Here is a 19612-nt window from a genome sequence, read left to right as displayed (position 1 = left end):
TTTATGAAAACTCGTTCCTAAATATCTGGATAAGTGATGTGTGTGTGTGCATATGCAAATACCTTTACAGCTACCTGTATTGTCTTTCTCTAAGTCTTCATCATTTAGGTCACTTTTTCTGTTGCCTATTGTGGTTGTATCTTAACCTTCAATCTTGTCTCCCTTGCTTTCTCTTAGCTGTCACCATTCTGTTATCTATCTTGCAGAACTTAACTTTGTATATCTCTTTGTCCTCTATTCAGCTCTCAAGATAAAGAGACGAAACAATCAGAATATAGTCAACTAAAAAGCTTTGACCTCCTAACCTACTATTCTTCCTATGAATAGTCAACAATAAAAAACACATTCCTCCCCACATCAGTTGGTAGTTTTACACAATGATTGTGAAATTATGGAAGTTTTCTGCATGAGTGCTGGAGAATAAGTAGGGCTCCAAGAATTTCTGAACTTCAAGAGTCTCCAAAAGTCAGAAAATGTCTTGTCTAGGTCAATTCTATTTATGTTTTTTCTAATCCTTTCCCATCTAATAGGCGAGCACGGGAAAGGGAAATCCTGAGAAAAACTTTAGTAGCTGAGGATTATATTTACACATATCAGACATTTTGCTTTGACATATTTCTTTTGAGAGATGCTAATATGTATTTTTTAAATGCTTGGAAGGTAATGTATGTAGTAAAGCAAAAGATTTCCCACAAGTAACTTCAGTTGAGGGAGGGGATAAAGCACTACAAAACCTAATAATGCTTGATTTACCTCTGCACAGCAAATACCTGGCCATTCGTCTGATAATCTGCTGATCCTTGATAAAAGTTTTATTTAATTATATTAAAGGGATAAATGAAAATAAATGTAATATGTCTGTTGAGCTTGATTGAAATAAAACAGGAATGACATATTTCAGTTTTCATAAAAATCACACAGTTATGTCATGATGGGCTTGGTGATTAGAAAAGACTACACATATTTTTGTATAATTCTGTAGGAAATCCATAAAACTGGAAAAGAAGAGCTGGAGCCTCTCAGTGAATGAGACATCTGGTCTATGATATGTGCAGCTGTAAAAGTGCTGCAGAAGCATGGTCCCTCCTAATGGCACACAGTTCCATCCCTACTTTTTTCTCCTCCTGGGAATTCCAGGGCTAGAAGATCTGCATATGTGGATTGCTTTTCCATTTTGTATTGTGCACATGACTGCCCTACTGGGAAATATTACAACTCTTTATGTGATTCAGACTGAACATAGTCTCCATCAGCCCATGTTCTACTTCCTGGCCATTCTGGCATCTATTGACCTGGGCCTGTCCACATCCACCATCCCCAAGATGCCTGGCATCTTCTGGTTCAACCTGAGAGAAATCTCCTTTGAGGGCTGCCTCATCCAGATGTCCTTCATCCACCGATGCACTGGCATGGAGTCAGCTGTGCTCGTGGCCATGGCCTATGATCGCTATGTGGCCATCTGTAACCCTCTTCGCTACACATGGGTGCTGACAAACAAGGTGGTATCAGTTATAGCATCACTTATCCTCCTGAGACCCTTAGCTATCGCAATCCCCTTTGTTCTGCTCTCCCTAAGGTTACCCTTCTGTGGGCACCAAAGCATCCCCCACACATACTGTGAGCACATGGGCATTGCCCACCTGTCCTGTGCCAGCATAAAGGTCAACATCATCTATGGCTTATGTGACATCTCTATCTTGGTGTTTGACATCATAGCCATTGTCATCTCCTATATCCATATCCTCTGCGCTGTCTTCTGCCTACCTTCCAGGGGTGCGCGACTAAAGCACTCAGCACGTGTGGCTCCCATATCTGTGTCATATTGGCCTTCTCTACTCCAGCATTCTGCTCCTTCATGACCCACTGTTTCGGCCGAAATGTTTCTCAATACATCCACATTTTTCTTGCTAACTTTTATGTTGTCATCCCACCTACTCTAAATCCTCTTATTTATGGGGTCAGAACCAAGCAGATAAGAGAAAGGGTAATTAGGACTTTCAGAAATAAATTATGAAATTTGGTCTTCAGATGTGAAGAGGAGAAAATGGAACCTCTCCTCTGATGATTGAAATATTACAATGTCTGGGGAAGATGATATTCTGAGTGCAGAGTTATAAGTTCTTTCATTCATTTTAGAATAAGTAAACCAAAAGAAACAACAAAAAATATTTAATATAAGTATAGATAGAACCCCATGCAAATGTTAGCAATTATATGATAAATAAAATAACATTTACATGAAAAAAACAAGAGGTTGACAAAAATTGACTAATATAATAAAACTCACTTATATACACATATGAGCCAGATAGTTTTGAAGACTTTTTTAAGTATTAACTCTTTGCATTCTTACAACTGTAACTACTAATTATTCCCTTTCTATAGCTCAGGAAAGTGAGGTAATAATATGGCATGAAAAAGAGTATATATAGAGGAGGTAACCAGAGAAATGCATCCATCTGAAGAGACATAAGCTTTAAGGAGGGCAAGGTAGCTGTGTTTCAAATGGGACATAAATTCAACTTGCTTTTCTATCAGAGAAAAATATTATTCCAAACTAACAAAGGTAGAGTCTGAGGAAGAAGTGCAAAGGCAACTTTTTTTGTTATTATTTTCTTATTTGTTTTTTTCTGACTCACATCAGGACAAGATCATGCCCTCATGGGTTGGCTTAAAGTGACAAAGTCTGAAAGTGAGAATGGGCAGTGGAAGGGGAGATGAATAGTAACTTCATAAAGCTAGTTTTTACAAATAGTGAAACATAACATAAATATATTAAGCAAAATATTTATGTACTCATCAAACAAAAAGCACATATACCCTCAGACTTTTCTTTACCAATCATTTCATCAAAATATTCAACGTGGACTTCCTGGTGATGCAGTGTTTAAGAAACTGCCTGCCAATGCAGGGGACGCGGGTTCAATGCCTGGTCTGGGAAGATCCTAAATGCTGTGCAGCAACTATGGCCGTGTGCCACAACTACTGAGCCTGGGCTTTAGAGCATGTGAGCCATACCTAGTGAGCCCGCATGCCACAGCTGCTGAAGCCCACATGCCTAGAACCTGTGCTCAAGAGAAATCAACACAATGAGAAGCCCACACACGCCAATAAAGAGTAGTTCCTGCTCGCCACAGCTAGAGAAAGCCCACGCACAGCAAGGAAAGCTCAACACAGCCAAAAAATAATATTTTTTAATTAAAAAAAAATTCAATGAGCCTGTAAAAATGAAAGCAACCACACAATATGGTAGATCTATAAATTGGTAGAATTAGTCTATGAACAATTACTTCAACAAGTATCCAGGAAAAGAACATATGCAATAATAATATTAAACATTGATACTAATATTATATTAGGAAAGTAGAATATTCAAAGTTGGAATAGAAACTGTCTTATTTCTCAGCTGAGTAAACAAAAACATAACATGGACACATTCAAAAACTGTGGAACAAACATAAGTAAATAGATTTTACATGTAAATAGGTACAAGATACCACTAGTGAGAAAAATTGACTCCTTATATAGGGTACAGATGGGAAAAAGCAACGCACAAGTCAATATGATAAAAGAATCATATAAACACTATGAAACAAGAGGTAATACGACTACTAATAATGGAATTTAACATTTCTTGAACCCTTGCAATATTATAGGAACTACATTTGGTTCTTTAGGTAGTTCAAATTTTACAAGTAAGTAGAGACTCAAGTGAAGTGAGTTACATACAGTCACGTAACTATTGTGTAACAGAATTTTAAATGAATTAGTTTCAGCTCAGTTTCTTTAGCCTCTCTGTTGTGATTTAATATAGAAACAGACTATGACAACAGGCAGCAAAGGTTAAGAAAAGATTTAGATGTCAACATGTTGTACAACTGAAAATGGAATATTATAAAACAATGAACACAGCTATTAATTCTGAAATGTAAATGAAATAAGGGAATATTATATACAAGGGTGAGTCAAAAAATATCCACACTCCAGTTATATTAAAACTTTTATAAATTCTACAGACAGAGTGCAGTTAATTTTTGACTCACCCTCATATGTGTGTGGGGTGTGTGTGTGTGTATAAATATAAAGAGACCATGATTAAAATAGATGATATTAATGAAGGTAAAAGATGGAAATGAAGATAAACTACATTAAAAAATGTTGTGGCTAGGAGACAAAATGCAAAACGGGGTCCTGGCTCCCTAGATGCAAGTTTGAACCAAGATGCTTCAGGGTCATTGTTTGGGTCAACACTCAGATGCTCTCATTCCCTGAAGAGACTGATCCAGGCTGTCCTTCTCAGGGGAGATACAACCTTTGCATAAAGTGTTGCTCTTAGGGATCCTGGGCAGGAAGGCCAGCCTGACACACAAGAAGAGGCAGAACGTTGTCCTTGGGAAGGTAGCCCAGGTCATATTTTATACTTTGGGGGGCGGGTCTTCCACAAAAAAGGCTCAGGCAGGTGGGACAGCTCAGCATAGTGGACACTGAGGAGAGTTTCTGGAAGTCACGTCAGGTAGTATCACTTGCAGGTGGCTACCCCTACAGAGAGTGAGTACCCAGACGCTATATGGGGTACTTTCACTGTGGATATGAGCTTGGGTAAGTGATCAGAGTCCAGAACTGTGGAAATCAAAGTAGTAATCAATAGAGTGACCTCTGAAATAGTTGCTGTATCTTATGGGTTGTAAGGCCTTGGGGATGACCTCAGTATTCTGAGCTACAAAACAGGGATGTTTTGTAGCAAGTAATACAATTAAGCAAGTAATACTTGCTTTCCCTGTGTATTAACCTGCATTCAAGAATCAGATTTTGTAAAGATGACAGTTTTTTTCACAGTTTGAGTGATAAAAAGTGAGAAGTTGAGTTATATCATCCCATTTTGTTCTGAATTGAATCTGACTTATATATTCCATGATTCAGAATGAAAATCAAGTATTTGTAAATTTATCCTAGGAAGAAAGTCTTTCAAAAATGAGTGTCAATAAAGGAGTCCTACAAAACACAGTTCCTAATCTAATTAGATTATAGAATTAACTTTCAACTTAAAATGAATGGTGGGGCTCAGTTAACATATTCCCTCAGAAGGGACCATGTTTATATTATTTGTGAGCCATTGTGTTTTATTAGAAAATTAGAAAATCAGACAGTAGCACTAAGAGTCATATCCGTGGATAATAATAATGCCAAATCATTCCAGCTAATGTTACTAAGCAGCCAGTTTTAAGGCCTGTTGAGGTATCACGTATGCAACAGCTTATTTTATTAGCACTAGAGCCATATGAAGTTGATACGATGATTATCTCAGGCTCTACAGATAAATAAATAAAGCTCAGGGAATGATTTACATAAGGTCACTAGAGTATGGGAGAGTAAAGACATAAAACTATTTATTGTTTGGTTAAAAAGGAGTGTCCCCAAACGACAAGCAAACTGATTCTTAATCAGCCACAATAGGCAGATGGTACTTATGTGGATAGAAAGAGTCCATGTGTGAGTTTGATACCAAGTGGACATCAGTTGGAAAGAACAGACCAGTAAGAGGGTATACATGCTAGTCCAGGTCTGAAGCCATGTAAATCATGAGGCCGTCAATAAATCCATACTTTCACACCTTTTGAGAATAGGTAGGTGTAGGGGTGACTGGTTCATCTGTAAGGCTGTCTTTCAATGGACAGTCAATGTCAGGAGTACCTTGCTGAGAAGCTTTGGCAATAAACTTATCAAAAAATTATATATATATATATATATATATATATATATAATACAAATAATATAATGATATATTACTAGTGTCTGCTTTAAACATTTGATCTAGGAAGTTGTTGTTGCTGTAAATGCCACATGTTTATAACTCTGAATTAGAGTTACTATAATGAAAGTACTGAAACAGGTTACTGTCCCCTAATGGTGGCAGAACCACAGATACAAAGGAGAAAACTCACTTTCCCTCTAGATGTTAAGAGAGAAGCTTTGACCAATAGCCTCAAAAATCTATGCTTTTCCACATTTATGCCACTCTGATAAAATCATTGAAATTTCCTTTTACATGCATGTAATAACTGTGAGTTTCTAATGGGGTTATACTTATATAGTATCCTCAGCACAATAGGAAATGGAGTTGAGATATGGTCTTAGAGAATATCAGGTTATATTTCCTACATTTTAATTCCGGGATATTTTCCTAGCCAAATTAGCTCCCGGAAATTCACTTGCCTTTACTTTGTGTACTCTCCAAAAGTCAGCATGTTTTCATTGCATTAGTTGACAAAATCCACTCAAATCCTCAGGGTTTTCTTTTCTTCTTCCAATCTCACCTTTTCTTGGGTTCCTGACCACCCATAGACCCCCACCAATCTAGATCAGATGATTTATTATCTAAACTATAAAAGTTTTCCTTATTATTCTTGAAGAGCACACATATACCTTTTTATCTAATCTAACTGTACAACTTATATTTATGAGTTATCTAAGACGAATTCCTTAGACTCTCTTAACCTCGCCTTTGTTTGCATGTAAATCTGGTGTGACAACAGCATGTACCTCTTAGAGTTGTTTTGAAATTTGAATGACAATATATGTAAAGCATTTAGTACAGTGTTTGGTAAATATTATTTTCTTCGAATGACCCTTCACCCGGCACAGTCAGTCAAATAAAGGAGAAAAATAGTCATTACATGCATGGATTGGAGAAACATGTACATCCTGAAGGCCATCTCAATAGGTTCTTTCTTAGTTGACTAGGCCCCTGGCTTCCCAAAATAAGTGTTAAATTTTAATAATAGAATAATATAAAATTTGGTTGAATGTATTGAGGAATATGTTTTAGAAATTTTAGTAGGGCATAAAAATACTGTACCTACTTGAAAAATAAATTATAAATGTAAGAAATCTCAGAGGGAATAGTAGAGCACATCCTAGGACATCATGTTAGGATGTACTGTGACTGTAATTCCCATCAAATTTGTCATTATTGAGAGTAATTTCAATCATCAATAAACTTGTTGCAAAGAATCATGAAGTCTATACTATGGTTAGCCTGTGACTTATAGCTGATGAATATGAAAAAGAAAGAAAATATCAGAAATAAAGGTTAAATCTCATTCAAAACAGAAATCATTACAGAATATTTAGACTTAACATAGGTTGGTTATTTTATTATATGTGCTTTGACTGTGATTGTGAAATATTATTGTTAGATTTTAGAATTTTTAGCACTCAGAAGTAATTGTGGTACATGATTCTATCTTTAAAACAAGCTCCAAAATTGAATATTTTATTAAATCAAGTTATATTGTAGTTTGTATTATAAAATTACTAGATTTATATTTAATACCCTTTAATTATGAGTCATTTTAAACACATGCAAACAGTAGACAGGCATATTGCTCTTATCACCAACTTCAAGAACTATACACATTTTATTTTCTCCACACCTGAATTTGTTTTAAAGTAAAATTTATACACATTTACATGCACAAACTTTATCTGTATATTTTTAATAACTGTATATACATTTATATCTTACATCCTTATAAAGACATAGAATTTTTCTATCACCTCAAAAATTTTATTGTGTTCCCAGTCTGTCCCTGACTCTTCTCAATCCCATGAAACCACTGAACAGATATTTTCAGCACTTATTTTCTCTGTATGCTCTAGAACTTCTTAGAAATAAAATTATTTAATTAGTACTCTTTAGTAGTATTTGGTAACTCAGTATGATGACTTTAGATTCATCTATGCTATTATACATTTAAGTAGTCAATCCATCTTTGTTGCTGAATAGAATTGCATTATGTAACCATTCCAAAGCTGCTGTCTATTCACTTGGTGATGAGGAGTTGTGATGTTTCCTCTTTGGGGTAATTATGAATAAAGCTGCCAAGTACATTCTTTTTCAAGTCTTTGTGTAAACATAAGCTTTCATTTGCCTTGAGTAAGCACCTAGGAGTTTAATTGCTGTAGGTAATTTAGAAGAATCTGTTGCTCCACATAATTGCCAAAATTTGGTGTTGTCACGGTTTTGAGTTTTGACCATTCTAGTACTTGTGTAGTAATATGTCATTATAGTTTTAATGTACAATTCCTGATGCCTAATGATTTTGAGAATTTTAATATCATCTGTATATTTTCCTTTGCCAAGTGTCAGTTTAGGTCTCTTTATTTTTCCATTGCTTGTTTTTCTTATTTATTAGTTGTAACTTATATGTTCTTGACACAGATTTCTTTTCAGAAAGAAGAGACTGTGAATATTTTATTCCAGCCTTACTCTCTAAATTCCTTTTTCTAACACTAAATTTTAAAATTTCATGTAACACGTAATAGCCTATTTCTTCTGTTATTGCTTTTCGTGTTCTGTCTTAGAAACCATTACATTCCCCTGGGTAGCAAAGATATTCTCCTTTCATTTGCCTTAAGTAAGCAAAGCAAAATGTAGAATTTAATTTTTATTTGTTTAAATACCTAGGTCTATTTTAGAAGTATAATTAAAAATTGCATACATTGTGAAGTTGAAAGCAAGGCTTCTTTTTTTTTTTTCCCCTCATAAGTATATTCAACTGTACCAGTATTATTGGAAGAAAAAATCCCCCTCTTTTCAGTGAATTACTACACTGGTCACTTTATAAAATATAACTGAACATGTAAAATGTGTTTATATCTGTTTTTTTTTATTATGTTCTACTTATCTATTTGTCTAGCATTGTGCAAGTGCTATAAGCTTTGATTACTACAGTTTTATAAATTGAAGTTCTATAGTATGCCTCATATAGTTGTTATTCTTTTCCAAGAGAATTAAAGATATTACTATAATTAATTAAGAATAAGCTTAAATTTTTTGGTATTCACTGAAGCTGTTTTAGATTTATTGACCAATTTAGGAATAATTGACATCTTGATAAACTTCAGTTTTTTAAACTATGGGTATGTTATACACTGAAAAACAATTTGTCTTTTTAATTTCCACTGTTTTATAATTTTAAGTATTTATTGCTAAGTACTCCATGTTTCTGATGTCATTGCAGGTGATGATGTGGACTTTTACAAAAGTGTAATTTAAATTTTTAATTTCCAATTTTTTGTTAATAACAAATATAAAAATTATTTATTTTAAACTTGAGTAATTGATACACTAAATCACTGGTTCTAAATTGAGTTTATATACTTTTTTTTGACTTATTTGACCTTGTTACTTCCAGTAAAACATTATAATTGATGTTAGTTGATGTTCTTGCCTTATTCCAAATCCTAGGGACAAATCTTTCAGTGTTTCACCATTCATTATGATATTAGCTGGAGAATTTTCATAGCTTCAATAAGTTGAACAAGTTTTATTTTTGCTTATTTTATTGAAAGTTTTTCTTTTAATATCATACACAGATGTTGAATTAAATGACCACATTTTCTACCTTTATTAAGATTATCACATTTGTAAATATATAAAATCATATTTTTACTGTAAAAGTAGAAAAATACTAGTAATTCTTCATCCACAGCATACAAGCAGAGTTTCATTGAAAGATAGATTTAAACACAGTCTTATTAAAGCAAATAAAGGAAAATGTAACACCTTGAGAGAGGGGACTATGACAGGCAGATAAGCCTCATAAGTGGATATTTTATTGACCATTATATAGAAAGTTTCCCATTCCAATCTTCATACTTTTAAAAGAATAACATATAGGGAGTTTTCATTTACGTATATGCTCAACTAAGTAACTAAGTTAACTTGAAAATGTTATACAAGTTCTGGTAATTAGAAGGGTTTTCCGTTGACATTAGCATACATAGATGAGCATTTCACAAAAGAGTGAGCGCAAAGATGATCCACACGAACATCAGAGAAGTCTTACTCCCATAAGCCATATAGAATATTAAGCAGGAGAGGTAATAATTTGAATATCTCTGAGAGATAATTGTGCACAAATTTCCTTCTATTATATTCTAAAGAATTTTATTGGCATTCTAATACATTAGATATAGTGACATCCAACCACCATTTATTCCTTCACGTTTCCCCAGAAATACTGGAGAAGATAGTAGAGCATCTTCCAAGAGTCCTCAATAAAATGTCCGCTGTCAATGACACTGCCTCACATCCTTCTGCCTTCCTTCTGCTGGGTATACCTGGTCTGGAAGCTTTCCACATCTGGATTGCTTTCCCTTTCTTTGTTGTTTACTTGATAGCCCTCGTGGGGAATGTCACAATCCTGTTTGTGATCAAGACAGAGCAGAGTCTTCATCAACCCATGTTCTACTTTCTGGCTCTCCTCTCCTTTATCGATCTAGGCCTCTCCACGTCTACCATACCCAAAATGCTGGCCATTTTCTGGTTCAACCATAGGAAGATGAGCTTTGAAGCCTGCCTCACCCAAGTGTCCTTTATTCACGTCTACACTGGTATGGAATCTGTTGTACTCCTGGCCATGGCAATTGACCGCTTTGTCGCCATCTGTTATCCACTGAGGTATACCACTATTCTCACCAACAAAGTGGTAGCCATCATGGCCTCTGTTGTAGTGGGGAGGCCAGGCCTCCTTGTCATCCCCTTTTGTCCTCTTCTCAAAAGATTGCCTTTCTGTGGACACTACATCATTCCTCATACCTACTGTGAGCATATGGGAATTCCCCGTCTTGCCTGTGCTAACATAAGAGTCAGCATCATCTATGGCTTATTTACCATTGCTGCCCTGATCTTTGACTTGATCCTCATTGCCCTCTCCTATGTTCAGATCCTGCGAGCTGTTTTCCGCCTTCCTTCCAGGGATGCCAGACTTAAAGCACTTAGCACATGCGGTTCACATGTCTGTGTCATCTTAACCTTTTACACATCAGCATTTTTCTCCTTTATGACCCACCGATTTGGTAGAAATGTTCCTCGCTACATTCACATCCTCCTGGCCAATCTGTATGTGGTTGTTCCTCCTTGTTTAAATCCAGTCATATATGGGGTCAGGACAAAGCAAATTCGGGATCAAGTTGTGAGAATATTTGCCAAGAAAGAGTGAGCCAATGTATTCAGAAGTTGATAAATTCTTGCAGGCTAACCTTTACTTTGTGCATCTCTCAGGGTGCCCAAAATTGACATTAATGTAAAGGCCACTGATGCATTCCTTCAGCCTTTATCCGAGTCCTCTAACTTCATATTAAATGTTTCTGTTATATAATTTCCACTTTGACTTTCAGCAGATTATACTGCTTTTTCTCACTGAAGGTGAGAGAAGATGATGGGGCCAAGTAAAGGATGTAATGAAATTTATTGAATATTTGGGGACAATGATGTTCATGTCAGCAGTAAAATTTATGTACAGGTTTGATAAAAAGGAAGATTCTGGTGGCATAACATCCTTCAACTTTTGACTGATAAATCAATATTTTGCAATATGTCCTTCAACTACCTCCTTGTCTTCAACTACCAATACTTAATTTCACTCCAATGGTTTTTGCAATCTGTGTGTTATTTATCCCGCAATTCTACCTCTGAAAGAGTCAAACTCATTTTGTTTTGCAAGCTCTTCAGTGCCAAAACCAGAGAAAGGCATTCATGAAAATAAAATTAGTTATCAAATTTCTTCATAAATTAAGTTGCAAAAGTTAACAAAAATTATATAAATTAAATTCAGTGATACATAACATGAACATATATCATGACCAAGTAGCACTTATTTCACAAATGAAAAATAGTTTTTGCATTTGAAAGACAATAAATGTATTTCACTATGTTTTCAAACAAAAGTAATAACATACGATCATGTTAATAAATGCAGAAAAAGCATTTCACAAAACCTATTATGAAAAACATTTCAGAAAACTAGGAAGAGAAGGAAACTTCTCCAACAGATAAAGGAAATCTATTAAGAAAAAATGAGAGATTAAATTACACTTAATGATGAAAAACTGAATATTTTGTCTATACTGCCAGAAAAAATGCAAGGCTATCTGCTCTTACCACATCTATTCACTACTGTACTGGTGGTTCTAGCCAATGCATTAAGGCAAACAAATGTAATTAAAAAAAATCACTTATTTTGGAAAGAAAAAATAAACTCTATTTACTTGTGAGCTGATTTGTTCAGGTAGAAAAATCTTATGTAACCTACAAAACTACTAGAACTAATATGTGAGTTTAGCAAGTTTAGAGGATACAAGGTCACTAGATAAACATTTGGATTTCTTATTTTAATGACATCCCATTAGAAATGAAATAAAATATTATTTTAAGTAGTTAAAAATAAAACAGAGACACATTGTAGGAAAAAAAAAACCCATATATATGACCTGCATAGAGAAAACATAATCATTGCTAAGAGAGATTAACAAAGACATATGTAAATGGAGAAATATACAATTGTCAAATGCCCAAAGTCTTAACATTGTGAATATTTCTATCCTCTCCAAGCTGATATGTAGATTTAATCATATTCCAATTAAATTTCCAGGAGGCTTTTTTTGGGTAGTAATTGAAAATCTGATTCTAAAATTTATATGGAAATATAAAAAGCTAAAATAACCAAAACAACTTTGAAAAATAGTGTAACAAAGTTGAAGAATATACATCTATAAACAGAGTGCTGGTGGCATAAAAATATGATTGATCAATATCCCCGGGGAAGAAGCCCAAATATAGATCCACATGTACATATAGTTAATTGATTTTCAAAAAAATGCTAAGGTATAAGGTAGTTCAATGTAGAATGTATACATTTGAAACAATCATGTAATGATATACAAATGCACACACCTCAATCTATACCTTGCATTCTACATAACAAATGGAATAAGCCTAAATTATAAAGCTTCTAGAAAAATTATATGAAAGATCAATATCCAGATGTAGTGTAAAATTATAAAATTATAAAACTTCTAGGAGAAATTATGTTAAAGATCAAAGTCCAAATGTATTTTTAAAAACAAACTGATTTCATAAAGAAAATGCTGTATATTAAATATCTGATAATAGACTTACATCTAGTATAAATAAGGGTCAAAGGAAATCAAAACTTTCAATAGAAGTGGGCTTAATATTTTAATGAATTTTTCACCAAAAGATATATACAGATTGAAAACAAACACATTAATCATTATCATTGTCATAGTAGGAAATGTAAATTAAAATCTCATGATACAACGCCACACTATTGTGTCATCCAAAATCTAAGAAAAAAAAAAAGAGACTGACTGTAATAAGTGTGAGAAAGAAGGTGAAGCAACAGGTACACGTATACACTCTTGGGAACGTAAACATCACAAACACTTTGGAAAAGAAAATGACAATTACTTAACTCTAAATTTTCACTCCTAATAACTTTTTTAAAAGTTTTTTTTAATTTATTTTTATAAAGCAGTTTTAGGTTTACAGTAAAATTAAATGAAAGGTATAAAAATTTTCCACATACTCCTTGCCTCCCCCACAAACATAGCTTCCTGCATCAACAACTGCCATCAGAGTGGTACATTTGTTACAATGGATGAATCTACATTGACACATTATAATCACCTAATGTCCTTAGTCTGTCTTAGCATTCACTCTTGGTGTTGTACATTCAGTGAATTTGGAAAATGTATAATGGCATAAACTCATCATTATAGTATCATACAGAGTATTTTCACTGCCTTAAAAATCCTCTGCCCTATTCACCCCTACCCTCCACCTCAACCCCTGACAGCCACTGATATGATTATTGCCTCCATAGTTTTGCCTTTTCCAGAATATTACATATGTGAAATCACAAAGTATGTAGCCTTTTCATATAGGCTTATTTCACTTAGCAGTATGCATCTAAAGTTCCTCCAAGGCTTTTCATGATTTGACAGTTCACTTATTTCTCATACTGAATAATATTCCACTGTCTGTATGTGCCAAAGTTTACTTATCCATTCACTTACTCAGGGACATATTGGTTACTTCCAAATTTTGGCAATTATGAATAAAGCTGATATTTGCATCCACATGCAGGTTTTTCTGTGGACATAAGTTTTCAGCTCTTTTGGCTAAATACCATAGAGCATAACTGCTGGAATGTGTCGTAAGAGTATGTTTAGTTTATAAGAAACCACCAAACTGCCTTCCAAAGTGGCTGTGTTCCCACCAGCAGTAAATGAGGGTTCCTTTTGCTCCACATCCTTGACAGAATTTAGTATTGTCAGTGTCCAGATTTGGGCTTTTCTGATAGGCGTTCAGTAGTATCTCATTATTTTAATTTGCATTGTACTGATGACATATGATGTGGAGCATCTTTATATATGTTTGTTTGTCATCTGTATATCTTCTTTGGTGAAATGTCTCTTAAGCTCTTTGGCCCACTTCTTTTTTTTTTTTTAATCGAGTTGTGTGTTTTATTATCGTTGAGTGTTAACAATTCTTTGTATATTTTGGATAATAATCCTTTCTCAGATATGACTTATGCAAATATTTTTTTCTCAGTCTGTGGCTTTATTTCTCATTCGCTTGACATTGCCTTTTGCAGAGTGTAAGGTTTTAACTGTAATTAAGTCCTGCTCATCAATTATGTTTTATGAATTGTGTCTATGTGTTGTATTTAAAAAGTCATTGTCATATCCAAGGTCAGCTAGGTTTTCTCCCATATTATATTCTAGGAATTTTATAGTTTTCCATTTTATATTTAGGTCTGTGGTACATTTTGAGTTCATTTTTGTGAAGCAGGTAAAAATCTGTGTCTAAATTCATTTTTTTTAATGTGGATGCCCAATTGTTCCAGCACCATTTGTTGAAAAGTCTGTCTTTCCTCCACTGTATTGCCTTTGCTCCTTTATCAAAGATTAGTTGACTATTTATGTGAGCCTACTGGGCTCTCCATACTGCTCCATTGATCTTTTGTTTGTTCTTTCACCAATACTACACTGTCTTACCATAGTTTTACAGTAAATCTTGAAGCTGAGTAGTGCTATTTTTTCAACTTTATTTTTCTCCTTCAATATTTTGTTAGGGACTTTGGGTTTTTTGCATCTCCATATAAACTGTAAAATTGACTTTTTCACATCCACAACTAATTTACTGGGGTTTTAATTAGGATTGTACTGAATCTATACAGCACCTTGGGGGAGAGCTGACATATTGCCAATATAGTCTTCCTACCTACAAATATGTGATGTTTCTCCATTTGTTTGTTCTTTGATGTTTTTCTACATAGTACTGTAATTTTCCTCATATAGATATTATATATACTTTTAATATTTATGCATAATTTCTTACTTTTTAGTTACTAATGTATTTTAATTTCAAATTCCAATTTTTATTCTTATTATAATAGAAAATACTTTTATGCATATTAATCTTGTATCCTGCAACTTTTCTGTAACCACTTACTACTCCTAGGTAATTTTATCTACAATAAATATAGGCCTATATTCACACAAAACCTTATACAGAGATATTCAGAGCTGCTTTATTCACAATATCCAAAAACTTGAACCATCTGAAATATCTATCAATAATGATTCGTTAGACAAACTCGGGCAGATCCACATAATAGAATTCTGTTTAGCATTACAAAGGAATAAACTGATGATATATATCACATGTAGACAAATCTTAAAATAGTATGCTTTTAAAAGAAGCCTATTTCAGAAGAAAGGAAGAATACTGCATGATTAGATCTACAAAAACTTCTGAAAAAACAAAAATGAAAAACACCTAATTTACAAACATGAGCAGTCATTGCTTGGGAAAGCAGGATGGATTTCAGGGAAGGGCAATAGGTATGTATTTCATAGATACAGTAGGAAATTTAAGGGTATAAAAGATTTATTATCTTCATTTTGACATTTATTTCACAGTACATATGGCAAAGTATATTAGATTGTACATTTTAAATGTGCTCACTTTGTTGTATGTCAGACATCAATATATATTTTAAAACATTAAAAAATAAAATCACCAATGATTGCCATTTTTACTCATGATATAAGCCAAAGACATTAGTATTACTTGGATGTTCTATATGTTGGGTAACTGAAATATCCTCGAGCTTTTTTGTCCTACTGTTTTTTACTTTGCATATTAATCTCAACTACATTGGCTTCCTTATTTCTTTCAGATTTCATGGACAGTGAAAAATTGAATGATTCTGCCTTCCTTTTCCTTTGCCTAAAATTCTCTTTTATCAGAAATTGCTTTTTTAAACGCTTTGTTGTCTTCAAATATTTCCTCACATACCATCTACTAAGTGATTCTTTTCCTGACAACCCAAAAGAGAAATACACCATTCACCATATACACAACATCCCCACCCCCATTCTCAACATCCCCACCCCCATTCTCTTCCTTTATTATTTCTATAGTAATTATTTCCAGCTGTTATACTATATTTACACTTAAAACTTTATATTAATAAGATAGTCCCATCTTGCCCAAATATAATGAGCCCACTACATCCAACATTTCCCACAGATTAAAACTAAAATCTGGATAAAGTATGAAAACATTTACCTTGGGATTCTATAACGTTAGCAAGCCAGGCAAGTCGAAACACACAGTCAAAATCTGAAGAAGTGACTTGTATCATGCAGATTTCAAAAAAAGAAAAATCCTCCTATGTTTTCCTTCTATTGATTAGAGGACAAGCATCCAGTAGAGAGACAGCAGGTTGTACAGGCAACAAAACCTACAAGATATATCCTATCTTTCTTGCCCAGAGGATCAGGAGAAAGGTCTCTGAGCTGTGGAGGCAGGAGGAGGATCCTCCTCTTTCTCTTTTGTTCTTTGTCTTTCTACTGGACCTTACTGGCTGTTATGTCCCAGTCACAGAATAACACAGGCAGCTAAAACTGCAAGAGAAGGTTGATCTTTGTGGCAAGTTAATGGGATGGGAAGGGAAGGGAAGGCTTCAAGGGAAGGAAAGCAAGGGAGGAAGGAAGGGAGGAAGGAGGAAGGGAGGAAGGAAGAAGGGAGGGAGGAAGAGGAAGCTGGGACTCATTTTTTTATGCGTCTCTTGCTTTCCCTCTCACTCTCCTTCCTCCTTCCCTCCTTTCTTCCTCCTTTTCTTCTCTCTTCCTCCCTCCTTCCCTCCCTTCATACCTGTCCCTCCTGCCTTCCTTCCTCCCCTCCTTCCTTCCTCTCTCTTTCTTTCTTTCTTTCTTTCTTTCTTTCTTTCTTTCTTTCTTTCTTTCTTTCTTTCCTTCCTTTCTTCCTACCTGGCCTTTCTCCAACAGCAGTTCCAAGTTATGAAATTTCAGATGACATGGTGATACATGCAGCTAAAATTCTGCCAGAAACCTTGTCTTTGTGATCATTGAGATATGAAAGGTGGCTCTTGATAACTAGAGAATATGAGAAGACTAATGGAAAGAACTGGATAAGTGAACCCTTTAATTCTGTATACGGATTAATACAAGCCATGAGCTTACTCCTGAGCGTCACATGCATAGGAAAGACCCAACAAAACACAGCAAAGCCATTAAGAACCGAACTGCGATGTAAACTATCTCCAAGTCTCAGAATGAGTGCCACAAACATTGAACAGACTCAGAGTAACCATTAGATTCAGAGATCCATTAGACTCAATTGCCACAGGAAGCAAGATAGATCTTGTGATCTGAATCTGACCAACCTGATTGCCAGGTAAAACATTTCATCCAATTATTTAAAATATGAAAAACTCTTGAAATCAATGGAAAGGTTCTTTACATTTTACTTGAAGTGGTAAAATATAAACTCTAAGTAGACTGTGAAAGGTTAGATACGTATATTGCAATCTCTAAGTCAGTGGCTTTCAGTCAAGAGCAATTTTGTTCTCAATAAGACACTGGCAATTTCTAGATACTACTGTTGATTATTACTGGCACCTAGCAGGCATAGACCAGAGATGCTGCTAAACATCCTGCTGCACACAGGACAACCGTCACATCAAAGTACTATCTGGCCAAAAATAGCAATAGTGCTGAAGGTGGGAAACCATGCTCTAGACAATCCCTAAAAAAATAAAATAGATATTACCAAAAGCCAATAGATAAATTAAAATTCAGTATTAAAACTGCTCAAATCCAAAAGTAGGCAGTGGGGTAGGGGTGGGGGGGCAAGAGTGGTTCAGGCCAAGATGGCAGAGTGGTAAGACCCTTAGCTTACCTCCTCTTATAGGCACATTGTAACTATTTACAGAGCAGCTACTGATGAAAAAGACCAGAATATAGCATAAAATATCTTCTCCAGCTAAAAATATCCAGAAGGAACCACAAAGAGATGGGTAGGAGATGCATGTAGCAAATGGAGCTCATCCTGGGGGCACAGACACTGGCGTTAGTCATTTTGCAGAGCTTGTTCTACCACATGGGCACTGGCAAGAACCATTTTGGATTCTTCCCTCTAGCTTATTAGCAACAAAACCCAGGCCCATCCACAGCTCATAGGCACCAGTACTGGAAGGCCTCAGGCCAAGCAACTTGCCTGGTGGGGACACAGTCCCTCCCACCAGCAGGCAGGCTGCCTTCAGACCTCTTGAGCCCACAAGTGCCCTGGGATGCAGCCCTGTCCACCAGCGGGCACAGGACCTGGCCCCCCATACCTGGTTCGTAAACACTAGCCCTTGAATCCCCAGGGCTCCAGCCCTGCACACCAGTGGGACAACAAACCAACCCTGAGACATCCAGGACCCTACAGCCAGAGACCCTGAGACCTGGTTCCACCTATCAGTTAGCCAGCACTAGGTCTCGGCCCCACCCACCGGTGGGCTGATACCAGCTCTAGGACCCCTGGGACCCAGGTCTGCCAAGGAGTGGACAGGTACCAGCTCTAGGAATCCCTGGGCCCAAGTCCCGCCTACTATCAGGCCCAATATTACACCAAGACCATTAGGGCCCTGCAACAGAGACCCTGGGATTCAGTTCTGCCCAGTAGTGAAGCCACGCTAACCCCATGACCCTCTGGCCTCAGTTCCACCTATCAGATGATTAGCACTAACACCAAGACCTGGCATTACCCACTAGTATATGAGCACCAATCCCGAGATCCCTTGGGCCCTGACTCTGCCTATCAATGGGCAGACACCAGTCCCAGGAAAACTGCAGCCCCATAGCTTTCCTTATCAGGACCCAGCCAAACTACCAGCAGGCTAGCCCCAGGCTTGGAACACCCCCAGCTCTGGCCTTGCGTACTAGCAGGACAACACCAGCTCTGGGACACCTTGGACCCCTCAGCAGCAGCCCTGGGATCTAGCCCCACCAACCAACTGGCTAATATCAGCTTCAGGATTCCCCCACCCCCAACCAGGGCCCTGTAGCCAGAAACCCTGGGACACAACTCTGCCCACTAGTGAGCTAGTATTAGCCTTGGGGTGCCCTGGGCTCTGGCCTCATCCACTAGCAGGCCAACATCAGCTCTGAGATACCTGTCTCCTCAGTCAACTGCCCCAGGATCGAGCACCACTCACCAGAGGACTGATACTAGATCCAGGGCTGATACTAGGCCCTGCAACCACCCACCTCAAAACCTGCTTCTGCCTACCAGCAAGTCAGCACTAGGCCCAGGACCCGCTGGGTTTCTGCAGGCAGGTGACTCATGACCCAATGCCAGAAACCAATAGGAAGTAGTAAAATATGATGTCAAAAAAAGTAACTGTTGGAGAGGACAGTAAAAATGCAGGGTTGTTATAATTCATTT

At 36.2% G+C, this 19612-nt stretch overlaps 1 protein-coding gene and 1 pseudogene across 1 annotated transcript; both read left to right on the top strand.

Moving 5' to 3' along the window:
• The first annotated feature begins 1076 nt into the window (after nt 1-1076).
• Nucleotides 1077-2014, top strand: LOC130861545 (olfactory receptor 52E1-like; annotated as a pseudogene).
• Nucleotides 2015-10061: 8047 nt separating this feature from the next.
• LOC130861301 (olfactory receptor 52E4-like) lies at nt 10062-11006 on the top strand. Its single transcript, XM_057750056.1, has one exon. The coding sequence runs from the start codon at nt 10068-10070 to the stop codon at nt 11004-11006; it is 939 nt and encodes a 312-aa protein (XP_057606039.1). The 5' UTR covers nt 10062-10067.
• The last annotated feature ends 8606 nt before the right edge of the window (nt 11007-19612 follow it).

This window comes from Hippopotamus amphibius, chromosome 9 (genome assembly GCF_030028045.1).
Source record: "Hippopotamus amphibius kiboko isolate mHipAmp2 chromosome 9, mHipAmp2.hap2, whole genome shotgun sequence".
Classification (NCBI taxonomy): domain Eukaryota; kingdom Metazoa; phylum Chordata; class Mammalia; order Artiodactyla; family Hippopotamidae; genus Hippopotamus; species Hippopotamus amphibius.
Note: the sequence above shows the minus strand (reverse complement) of the source record. Positions and strands in the feature narration are given on the sequence as shown.

Excerpts from the sequence above, each read along its gene's own strand:
- LOC130861301 (XM_057750056.1), top strand. The coding sequence starts at position 10,068 with ATGTCCGCTGTCAATGACACTGCCTCACATCCTTCTGCCTTCCTTCTG.